The 13,150-nt window shown below is 37.4% G+C and overlaps 1 protein-coding gene across 1 annotated transcript in view; it reads left to right on the forward strand.

Moving 5' to 3' along the window:
• Nucleotides 1-13,150, forward strand: part of TENM1 (teneurin transmembrane protein 1) — an 854,561-nt gene that overhangs the window by 308,385 nt on the left and 533,026 nt on the right. Inside the window, exon 6 of the mRNA XM_053917142.1 lies at nt 11,428-11,688. Within this exon, the coding sequence (XP_053773117.1) occupies nt 11,428-11,688 (261 nt within the window). The remainder of the gene's footprint in view (nt 1-11,427; nt 11,689-13,150) is intronic.

Below are 13,150 nucleotides of genomic sequence, written 5' to 3' on the forward strand. Positions count from 1 at the left end.
ATTGTCAAGAAAATAAAAAACAACCCACAGAATGGGAGAGCATATTCACCAATACATCTGATAAGGGGTTAATATTCAAAATTTATAAAGTATTTACAGAATTCAACAGTAAAGTAACAAACAACCCACTTAGAAAAAAGGCTAAGGACCTGAATAGACACTTCTCCTTGGAGGAATACAAATGGGCCATAGCCATATGAAAAGATATTCAACATCACAAATTATCACAGAAACGCAAATTAAAATCACACCTAAATACAATCTCACACCTGTCAGAATGGCTATTATCAATAAATCAACAAACAACAAGTTCTGGTGAGGATGTGGAGAAAGGGGAGCCCTTTTGCACTGTTGGTGGGAATGCAGGCTGGTGCAGCCCCTGTGGGAAGCAGTATGGAGATACCTCAAAAAATTAAAAATGGATCTGCCTTTGACCCAGTGATCCCACTTCTGGGAATATATCAGAAAGGACACAAAATACTGATTCAAAAGAACATAAGCACCCCTGTGTTCATTGCACTGTTATTGACAATTGCTAAGATATGGAAGCAGCCCAAGTGCCCATCTGTAGACGAATGGATAAAACAAGTATGGGACATTTATACTTTGGGATTCTATTCAGCCATAAAAAAAGACAAAAAATTTACCCTTTGACATAGTATGAATGGACATGGAGAACATCATGCTAAGTGAAAATAGCCAGTCAGAGATGACAAATACCATATGATCTCACTCATATGTAGAACCTAATGAACAAACTGAACTAACAAGCAAAACAAAGACAGACTCATAGATGGAGAACAGATGACAGCTAGTGGGACAGAAGGTTAGGGGGTGGAGGGAGTGAGCAAAAAGGAAAAAGGACTCATGGACATGGACAACAGTGTGGTGATTGGTGGGTCTAGGGGTGTATAAGGGGTCTAAATGGTCATGAAAAAACACAATAAAGATTAAGTCAAAAAATTAAGAATAAATAAATAATGAGGCTGTATTTGCACTGTGTCCACCATATCCTCTCCTCTAGACTTCTTTGAAACAAGTAACATCCATTGCGCTAGAATGAAAAGGCAGGACTATGAGAAAAAGATTTTAGATATAGAATAAAATAAAGGCCACTAGCTCATTAAGGTGGGAATGGCAAATGTGTTTTGCTGTTGTGGGGCCCACCTGACTTGTCACAGTACTTTATCCTTCAGTTCACATTGGCCTGTGCATCGTCCCTGCCACATTAGAATGAAACCTAGTTTTTTTTATTGTGTTTGCATTTTTCAGACTTATCAATCATGGTACAGTGTTTCATTTTTCCCATTGTTCAACTGGAACGTTTATGTAAAGTAAGCAAGCAGAATATTCTAACTTCCCTGTTTTCTGAAAACTTGTTTATTAAGGTATAATTAACATATAATAATCTGTATGTATTTATAGTGTACAATGTGGTAAATTTTGACAAATGTATATACTCATGAAAACATCACCACCATCGTCATAGTGAACATAGATATTACCCCCGATACTTTCATTTTGCCTCTTCACAGTGTTTTTTTCTCTCCCACTTCCCACCCACCCTGCTCCAGGTAACCAGTATAGATTAGTTTGCATTTTTAGCATTTTACATAAATAGAAAAGCATACTGTATGTAGACTTTTTTTAATGTTTTCTTAAAACTCTGCTTTGTTTCATATTTATCCATGTTATTTTATGTACCAAAACTTCATTCCTTTTTATGTCTCAACAGTATTACATTGTACAGGTACATAGTTGAGTTTGCATTTATTCATCTGTTGATGGATATTTGAGTTGTTTCCAATATTTGGTTATTACAAATAAAGCTGCTAGAACATTCATGTACAAGTCTTTGTAAGGATCTGTGATTTCATTTTACTTGGCTAAATATCGGGGGTTCAATTGTTAAATCATATGGTAGGTGAAACATACACCTACCATATACCCTGTTCTATACCTTGTATGTTTCACCTACCATATGTTCAAGGTATGCTCACCTTGCAAGAGATGAAGTTGTAATTAGCCATAGAGCAAATGCTGCTCTCAACCCACCTAACAAAGCTTAACAGCAAGACAAAAGGATAAAACTATTGCCAGGTTTTGACCACATTCCAGAACAAAGTTCAATTATATATATTTTAATTTATTAATACAAAAACCTTTTGGCGAACTCTACTCAATGGTCATGAATTAGAAGACTTTTCACTCTTTTACTCTGGCTTTTGAGAACAGGGACTAAGATAAGTGAAGGATTCAGTTGTTTCTCTTAATCCTTTCAGGGGTTTCTCTCTCCAGTCACAGGAAGTGTCCTTACATGCTTATTCCTGCTGTTCAGGAATTCAGTGAACATCCTGGGGGATCCTCTGCAGGTCTCTGGAGTTCTGTTTCTGTGCAGCGCTCTCCTCTTTGGTGCTCTGTACTGCAAACTCTAGCCATCCTGGCCTTCCCATCCTACCAGGTTCTTCTCAACTCAGAGAGATCGACAAAGTCACCTGTGTTCTCCCTTTCTGTAGTAAGGCCTGGACGCTCTTTGCACACAGGAAGCTGGGGCAAGCATAAGGCTCACCTTGTTTGAGTCCCACATATCAGGGGTCTCTGTGCTTCATTGCCTAATTCCTGAAAACCGTGGTTATATATATTTTGTGTTTTGTTGTTGTTGTTTCAGGTAGGAGAATAAATTTGGTCCTTGACATCCCATGTTGACTGGAAGTGCAAGTCTTCTCCAGAATTTAATGTTTTCCTGTAAACAGAATTCCAATTCAAAAGTGCTGGATGAGTGTTCTAAAGGTTCTTTCCATAACCTGTACTTTCATAATGTTCATTAAGCACGCGAAACTGTTTAGTGTGTGTGTGTGTGTGTGTGTTCATTTTAAACTACAGTAGCCTGAGAGTTTCTTCTTTTCATCCCTGACAAAGAAACGTCTGAGTGCATGAAAACAGAGCCTCTCAGAGGAGCCACCGACTCACTCCAGCGCACTCTACAAACTTACCAAGATCGTAATTTCTATGCGCTTTCTGAAATGAAACAGTGATGAGAAAGAAGGATGAAAGGTGATTCAAGCCAGCTGAAAGTGTCTTTTATGTAATGAGGCTTTGTGACTGCTTTTACCGAAAAGCCCCCCAGTTCTATACCTTAGGGTATATTTTGAAGAATTTTTACGGAGAGTCATTTTCCAATTCATTAAGTCAAGTGTATGGTGAGGGAAGCATCCTTTGTGAGACTATTTCAGTCAGAAGATGATGCAGAGAACTTGTTTTCCATTAGTCTAACATTAGTATAAGTGTTTTTTCCTGAATCCACCCCGAGTGGGCTGCTATATTTCTTTTTTGCCAAATTTGGTGAATATCTATTATTTGAAATTCATAGCTAATTTACCAAAATAACAATTTTTCAATTTGCATTGGCAGGCATTGTTTTTGTAAAGCAAAACCATCTTATATATGCCAAAATCATATTGAAGAAGTTAACCTTTTTGTGAGTGATTTCCTATTAATTACTGACTTTAAAACTTTGGTACTTAATAATCATTCTTTGCCTAGAATTATTCTAGAGCCTGAGGGGATAGAAATACTGCCTTACATTTACATAGTCCTTCACACATCCTAGGACGCTGTGCCAAAATGATCTCATTTGATTTTGAGAGATACCGGAAGTTTAGAAAACTTTCAGATTTGCAGGTATAATTCAGGAGGTAATACAGAAAGTATAAATATTGAAAAAATACGATCAGGTATAAAATTCTGTAGGAAATGTGAAAAGTTCTCTAGGGAAGGGTAAGATTAATGGGAGGGGAGGGTGTTAAGTTGGAGCAGCCTCATATTAGGGATTAGATCAGTGAGACATCATAGGGAAGGATTCCAGGTGGCTGGGAAATTATGTCCAAAGACGCAGAGGCAAAACTAAAAAGGGCACCTTTGAAAGATGGTGCGAAGAATCCTGTAATGGAGCAGAATATAGTTCATTCAGTAGCTCTTCGTGGACACTCACTCTGGTGCACGGTTCTATCTTGGCATCTTTAATCATTAACCACAAAGTAAATGCTGACAGATTAGTGCAGAATGTTACAGCAGTCACATTGTTTGCCTTTACGAGTATGTGCTTGAAGTATTTGCAAGTGTTTGCCGTGCTAATTTAACCCTTTAACTCACCGGTCTCCCTTCTCTACGTGGAATTGTGTGACAGAATAATGTACTTTGAAATTAGCACACACACACACACAGACATGCACTACACAAACAGCTTCATGCTGCTTGATGCACATCATGAAAATACAGAAGTATATGTGGAAGATCACAGTGCTCAATAAGGATTCAGGCTCCAAAGTGTTATGAACAGACAGAAAATTGGACCAACAAAGGTAACAAACGAGAAATTTTTAGGGCCATTGAGCACCATGCATTTGCAGGGCTCAGTAGCCCTGAAAATTTCCCATTTAGACCAGGAAGTCTCTGTCTCATTGGAAATGTTGAAATAAAGGGACCATGCTCGGGTTCTCATTGATCTGAATTTCTGATGGAGTCCTGGACCTCCCACTATTTTTGTAGTCCCTGATTCTTTTTCTGGACCGTTGTTATGAAGGCTGGAGAGCAGGAGCCACCTGTCCAGTTGCAGCGGTGATGCGCTCTGAATTAACTTCAGAGCTAGTCTTATGTGAGGACAGAGGAAATGGGGCCCTGTACTAAGGTGAATAGTAGTTCAGGGAAATAGAAGTTGCTTATTCCCATGTCAAATGTCCTTGCTCCTTTGATTGCTAAATGATGTTTTTCATCTCTCTCTAAATATGACTGGAGTCCCTTTTTGACTTTTTCAAAGTTCCTACCACATCCCTCCTCCCTTTGACTTTATGTGCTAATTCTGTGTCTTTGTCTGGTTTGAGCCAATTTTATGGATTTGTAACTCATTGTACTTCTGAGAGCATCCTTTTTGACATTAACATGGTCTTTTAACTATGTTCTGAGATGGTTCCAGTTAGACAATGTTGGTCACAAAGCATGAATGTTTCTACTTCAGGCTTGAACTCTCCCCAGATTTTTTTTTGCCATGCTTTTCACTATACTGACAGATGGTAAAATCTCAAAAATTAAATAAGGCGTAATTGGTAGGCCCCGAGTACTGAGATAATGGGTGCATTTGGAACTGTGAGGGTGAGATTAGGCTGCAGGAAGCTTAGTTATTTTCTTTAAGTCCTCTGATAACCACAGGCTCCAGCTTTGCATTTGGGAGCACTCCATCTCTCACCGCTGTGCCCCAGAAAAGGCTGATGAGTCCTCAGCAGAAAAAAAAAAGCCAGGTCTGGGTGGTGCCTTTATTACCGGGTTGTCATTTTTGGCCTTTTAATAGGCGCTCTGTGGAACTTGCCAAAGGACACAACGTGGTCCTGCTACCTCACTGCTTACTGCCCAGTTCACTGCTGTGCGTTTGATAAAGCTTTTACACGTAGTGAAAAGAAGAGGAAATGAAATTGGGCTAATTTTGTAAGACCGTGAGAAATCAGAGAAGTCTATTTTGTTTTGTTTCTTGACTTGAAATTGAGTGCGTGTTCCGTGGAGCTATGTTTAAGTAAGCTCACATGAACTTATTTGTTTGACAATTTGATATCATTTGCTTTTCAAAGTCCCCAAACTGAGAAATACAAAATGGTACCCAGTAGTGAAAATTATTTGTCTCCTAGCTGGTGTTGCTCATTTCTTTCTTTTATATTTCTGGCTTAAGGCTGCAATAATCCATGGCATTTTCCCTGGAGTTGTTAATGAATTATTAGTGAGTCAGTAATATTTTTTAATTGTGTGAATTTTTATTCATTATACTATAAAGTACTGTGTTGCAATAACCATGTTTATAAACCGATAATTTTATATTTGGTGAACAACTATTTCTTCAGTTCCTTTTTTATATTATATACTTTATCATTAACTTCAAAATTCACAGTATATACTTAGGTAATATCAGTACTTGAATATATCAAGACTTGTATTCATGATACAAGATCTTAGCTAACATGGGTGATTATCCTTCACAATAGATGTGTGAATAGCACCCTGATTCATAAAACCATTAAAGTTTATTCCCATTTGAAAATTTTACCCTTTTCACATTTTGCCATAGTGGGCACAAGTTACAGTTATAGAATTTTAGAACATGGTAGTTATGTAGAGATTTATTTCAAGTTGGATCTAAACATATTACAAATGAGGGAACTAAGGTCCCTAAGATGTTGAGTGACTTATCCAAAAACCACATGGCTAATTAATACCATCTGCTTTTGTATATATTCCATAAGGGTTCTTATAGTCATAGTAATTAAAGCTAAGAATTGTATCTCCTCTCCCTCTTCCTTATACTGAAAATGGACTATATTTAGAAGTTATATCTCAAATCATTCAGGTCATGGTGAAATTTAATCATGGTTTTTGACCTCCAATTATTTATTTTTTAAGATTTTATTTAATTTTAGAGAGAGAGAGGAAGGGAGGGAGAGAGGGAGAGAAACATCAATGTGTGGTTGCCTCTCACACGACCCCTACTTGGGGACCTGGTCTGCAACCCAGGCATGTGCCCTGACTGGGAATCGAACCAGTGACCCTTTGGTTTCCAGGCTGGCACTCAATCTACTGAGCCACACTAGCCAGGACTGTCCTCAAGTTATTTATTTGCAGTGTGATGCCTTAAAGCTCCCTTTTTAGAGGAAGTGTGGATGGGTTCAATTTTAAGAAAAATAAAGTCTTGAGCTTATCAGCAACTCAAAAATGGCATTTGCAGAAAGAAACTAGTATAGATGACTCTTACTTTCTCTTTTAAGTTTTGATAAATGGCTTCTCCAGGCTTAACACTTGCAGATCAATCCACAGATTTAGAGAGAAAACACAGTAGTTCATTTTATTTGGTACTTTATATCATTTTTAAAAATATGAATTTATTAGCATTAATAGAGCACTAAATTGATCCTATGTGCTAGATCTACTCAACTTACTCTATGAGCCCCAATGATAGAATGTTACGTTAGCTGCTGAAAGGTCCTCAGTGATCAGTTTTATCCTTAATTTTCCCTTAAAATTGGCTTTCAACTATTACATTCCTAGGAAAAATATGTTCCCTAGAGGATCACCATGCAACAGTTAGCTTTGATTGCTTAAGGGCTTAGATACAAGCAAGATACCATTTTGACTACCTTTCCATTCTTGTTATAGTTACCTTCCACTAGGAAGGAAAGAGCGGGGCCTAACGCTAGCTGGGAGGAACTTTGCTCCATCTACGAAAATTGTCTGATTCTTTGTTCTCCTCATTGTCTTACTATCTGGTGGTGTATAGTCCACTAAAAAAAATTATAGAGGTATAATCGAAGTGCAGTAAAGTACACATACTTAAAATATACGGTATGACAAAGTTTGTCACATGTATGTATATTAAACTATTGCCACAGTCAAGGCAATAGTCATTTAGGTCATCCCCAAAGTTTCCTTGTACCCCTTCTTCTCCATTTCTTCCTTGCTCTTCTTCAGGCAACCACTGATCTACTGCCTGTCACCGTCAATTGGTTTGCATTTCCTGGAATTTTATTTAAAGGGAAGCATACAGTATATAGACATTTTGTCGATCTTTCACTTAGCATAATTATTTTGAGGGCTATGCATCTTATGATATATCAATAGATCATTCAGGACTGGATAGTACCGTATTTTGCAGACGATAAGATGCACCTAGGTTTTAGAGGAGGAAAATAGGAAAGAAAATTTTGAAGCAAAAAATGTGGTAAAATATTCAATAACATCCTTTAAAGCAGAAATCCTGTAGTGAGCCAGGTAAGCTGCATTCGGACTATAAGACACACCCCCCATTTTCCTCCCAAATTTGGGAGGGAAAGTGTGTTTTATAGTCTGAAAAATATGGTACTCCACTGTGTGGGTATACCACAGGTGTATCCTTTCAGCTATTCAAAGACACTTGGGTTGTTTCTACTTCTTCTGCTATTATGAATAAAGCTCATTAACAATCTTGTACAGGTTTCTGTGTGATAAAAGTTGTCTTTTCTTAGGGAGAAATGTCCAGGTGTGCATTGCTCTCCTGTTAAGTACAGCTTCACCTTTTAAGAATCTGCTGAACTGTTTTCCAAAGTAGTTGTGCCTTTCTACTTTTTTACCAGCAGAATATGTAGTTGCTCCATTGCCCTGTTAACACTTGATGGGGTCAAAATTATTTTAGCCATTCTGGCATTTCTGTAGTGGTATCTCACGTAGTTTTAGTTTGCATTTTTCTGACAACTAGTGATATTGAACATGTTTTCATTTGCTCATTGGTCATTCCTCTATCTTTTTTGTAAAATGTCTCTTCAAATCTTCTGTCCATTTTTAAAATTAGATTTCAACTCTATTAATTTGCTCAGATTTTGTCTCTTACAAGGGTGGAAAATAGGTAGGTTCTCCTTGAAATAAAAATTATGTACATGTCTGTGAGGTCCCAAATACATCATTCACTTGGCAACATCTGTATCTGTTTATTTCTGAAGTAGTTCCTCATAGTACTAGTCTATCCATTTAAATCATAGATATCCTAAGATTGTACTTACGTTTCTCTTGTGGCTAGCTTTTTGGTAAGAATAGATCTATAATAAGTTCAAATAAACTTTTATATTATCTAGGGAATATGTAGTATTTTAGGTAACAAGGTTATATGTACAAAGCTAAAAACATCCACTTAAGATGCATCGTAAGTGCTTTCTAGAAAAATGCTTCTTATGGGACTTTTGAACACCACCAAGACTTTCGTGTATTTAAGGAAATAATTTACAATGGAAACATTGATTTCAAGGTAGGGAAGTGAGGCAGTTCAATGAACATCACTTACTGTAAAAAACAGAATCTTTCTCTTTTTCTTTCATTCTTTGTTTTCTAAGTATATATTGACAAGGAAGTGTACTTTTATCTGACTATTTAATTAGAGAATTTGTGGTTTAGGCTTTGTATTCAAATCAAAGTATAGTTTCAGTAAATATGCAATTTTTGATCATGTTACACTACATTTCCTTAGAAGGGAACAAATCCATGTATCTAGTATTTTATGATACGGAGTAATAGATTGGCTGTGTATTTAGTTTTATTTGCTCATTCCTTTCCAATGAATGTCTTTACTACGACTCACATGCTCATATTAAAATCTTTGCAAAGTCACATCTCAAATGCCATTGTATGAGTGAAAATAAATGCAAGTGTGTGCTTTTGAAAGTGAATTTCCTAATTAGAGCCCTGAATCCATGGAAAATAAATGGGGGTCCTTCACAGCAATTCAGCTTAAATGCTTTCTTGTGTCTCCACATAGAATTATAGCTGGTTACCGCAAAAGCCTTGGTAATGCCACAAAGGTTGTTCTCTCACTTTCTCTCCCCTTTTACTGGCTCCCACTGCCCTCAGAGAAGTCTCTAGGGAAGTAGTTTGCAAAGTGTGGTCCCTGGATCGGTAGCATAGGCCTTACCTGGGAACGTCTTAGAAATGTGGAATCTTTGGCCCTCCTCCAGACCTGTTGAATCCAAAACTGAAACGGTTGGAATGCACAACAATCTGTGTTTAACAAGCCTTCTAGGTGATTCTGAAGCATGCTGAGGTTTGGGCACTACAGATCTAGGGGAATGAAGAAAGTTGTGAACGCAGGCCCATGTAAGACTCCTTTCCTACGGCCTCAAGCTTGCAGGTCCATTATCAAGTTGCTGTACCAACAACTGCACAGTAGGATTGGATAATGCAACATTGTCAAATTCAGAGGCATGGATATTAACCAATATTCTAGATCACTAAGATTTATATTGGGCAAAATGGATTTTTACTTTTAGCCTGATGTTGAGGAGAAGCACCTTTCATAAGCTTTTGTACTTGACAAGTGCTCTGGAATTCAGACAAATTTTTGTAGAGAAGTAGAATTACTCTTAAAGACATTCATCACAGACATCATAAGGAGCATTCTCAGCAGTGACTTATAACCCTGAAACAGTCATTATAATTGACTTTTCTGAATACATTATAGTAGCTTTATTTGCCTACAATCTCTGTTTCACAGAGCACAGTGCTGGGCACATAATGGTGATTAAATAAGTATTAAAATTTGATTTGTTAAACCCTTGTTTGGCCATTAGGTCACAAAAATAGCTATTTAAAATATATTCATATTCTGCGCTCTCCTTTCTAGAATATAGCTTGTCTAAATTTTAGCACTTTCTGTATTTAAAGAATTAAATCTATTTTAGAGTTTGCATTTTATTGATATGTGCCAAGGATTAGATGCACTCAGTTAAGCTTCTTCTTGGCCAAATGACATACCCTGTCTCTGATGTCAGTCTGAGAAAATCCCTTATAGTGTACAACATCCCCGGATTACCTTATCTAAGTATTACATGGACATTTCAGATGATACGTCTTGGCATGTGGTCATTTTTCATTAACTTATTAGGGACTGTTGAAGCATCTTGTCCCCTTTTTGACACCTTGCCATAACTGAACGCAAAATTGACTGTAAGACTGAATGCCTGATATTAATACAGTAAGTTGACGGGGCTTCATTGGTGTCTAATGGAAACCATGCGCAGATGGGTGTTTAGTTAAAAGGGGCTCTGTTCTTATCTCACGTGGGCTATGGGCAAATGATATCTACCCTCTGGACTTTATTTTCCTCCACCATAAAAGGAAGTGATTAGTGGCAGCATTTCTAAGATCCTAAACATTTTCTGATTCTAAGACTTGGGGTGGAAAAAGGTAAAATCGAAACCATGAAGCACTACTGAGGTGCAGTCTACAATTAAATATTTTTTATGTTTTTGTTGACAGAATGAATGAAACAGAATAATTAGCATAAAGTAGGCCTCGAACTCCTTTGGAAAAAATGGGAAATAATGATATTAGGTACTTATAGTTTTAGAGATTAGGTGAGTGTATTTTAGGAAAAATACTTTAGAAGAGTATGTTTAAACATAATATTTTCCCTCAGTTTTCACATTGAATTATTTATTCTTAACTCTAAGGTGTGTGAAATGCTTAGATAAGCCAATAATTTTAATAGTTTAAGCCTAGGTATGCTCTACAGATCATACATATTCTTCCTGGAAAAGGAATATTTTTTAAAGGACAGCTTTCTACACTTTATACTCCTCTGCACTCACTTATTTCATTACATTTTGTGCAACCTAAAATTGTAGCTGTACAGCTATTTTGGGCATGCTTTTTCCAAAACCTTGTAAGAATCAACAGGAGTATAATTTTAAGCTACAGAAGTGCAAAATAAGCTCAGGATGATAACTACCATAAATAAAATAGCCAGAATTCCAACTTTGCAAAAACACATTACTAGCAATGGGGGAGAGGCCCATGAGGACAAAAAGTGGAATTTTATCAGGTATTTCTTCATAATGCTAAACGTTTTCTCTGGGCTTTGTTTCTTCACAGAGATGGAATTCTGTGAAACTCCTCACAATCTCTGCTCTGGCTACCAGACTGACGTGCACAGTGTTTCTCGGCGTGGCTACCAGTTAGAGATGGGATCTGATGTGGACACAGAGACGGAAGGCGCTGCCTCGCCTGACCATGCGCTGAGAATGTGGATAAGGGGGATGAAGTCAGAGCATAGTTCCTGCTTGTCCAGCCGGGCCAACTCTGCGTTGTCCTTGACTGACACTGACCATGAAAGGAAGTCTGACGGGGACAATGGTAATGGAACTTCCTATACTGTTTCAATGCCACTTTTAGCCTTTTAATTTATTTTCCTTCCCTGCGTCTGCCCTTTTTTAAATTTAATATGAAGAATGGAAATGCTAGTTAGCAGGGTCACATGGACAAGTCACTTATCTAAGTACCTGGTAAATAGACATGTCTATTTACAATATTAGATAAATTATTTTTTATTTCGAATGATCCCTCAAGGGAAATAATCTCATGTAGTCAGCGATATTGTGCATGTGTTATTTTTTACTCACCTTTTATTTTCATCTTTATTTTCCAGTGCAATATTTATTAGTATTTATTAGAAAGTACTCATTTTATATATGTTGGCTTTATATCAATATATGAACAATGAGATAAACAATTGTATAGCAGGCATATTCTGGACATGCTTTCTATTTTGATTCAGATTAACTTGTCAACTGTACAGACAGATTCAAATCAATTAGGTTAGACTGCAATTATTTTTTTTAAAAGACGGCAAATTACCATCAGCTATTTGCCAGACAATGAGTAATAACAGCATCATTAAATTGTAATTATACGAGTACATTATTTTCTTACAACTTTTAAAAATGGAAAAGTTTTCCGTTTTTGATTTGTTGGGAAGAAGTTGATTTATTTCTGCTCTTCTCTCTCTACCAAAGAACAAAACCCTTCCCTAAAAAGCACATTAATGCTTATTAAACACATTCATCTATTGTCTTCGTCATTCTGCTTGTGTAAATGTGATAGGTCCACGTCGCCGTGACCACAGGGCGCAGCTGCGGTAGCCCTGGCCGATTAGCGTTTTCTCAGGTGGGAGACGGATGGCCAGCAGCCCTGCATATGCAGAGTTTTCTGTTCTGTCCCCCTTGCATCCTTTAGCCCATAGGGGACCCTGGGCACAGGATATAATTCAGAATGACCATTTGCCCACTAGTTAGAATACCATTTCCTATATGATAGGCCATAACACGTTGTAATATTGCCAAGTATCCTGGCTGCCTTGATTTTCTTAGTTTACTTTCATGTGGAAATGTATGTATTGGGTCAAGAGTATTGGAAGTGAAGTATGGAAACGAGAAGGGAACATATTTGATACATGTATGCCTATCTGTGTAAGCGAAAGAGCATTAGGATGCAAGTTAGGAGACCTTGGACTGGTCCCTGTACTTTCAGGGCTTCAAAGGTCAAACAGGAAAAATAGTAACCAAATGTATGGGAAATGAGGGGGTAGATGATCTCCTGTATTGCCAAGACTTCTCATTCTGCCTCATCTCACTCCTGCCATTGGAAGTTATAGGCAGTCACTGGGTTGAAACATTAAAATAAAAGGAAGAAGTTTCCCCATGGGGCTCCATCACCCTTCTGTACCTGCAAGATCCTAAGTGGGGGGTTTCTTTTGGGGTGATGAAGTTATTCCGGAAATAGATAGTGGTGACGGTAGTATAACTCTGTGAAAATACTA

Source organism: Desmodus rotundus, chromosome X (genome assembly GCF_022682495.2).
Source record: "Desmodus rotundus isolate HL8 chromosome X, HLdesRot8A.1, whole genome shotgun sequence".
NCBI lineage: Eukaryota > Metazoa > Chordata > Mammalia > Chiroptera > Phyllostomidae > Desmodus > Desmodus rotundus.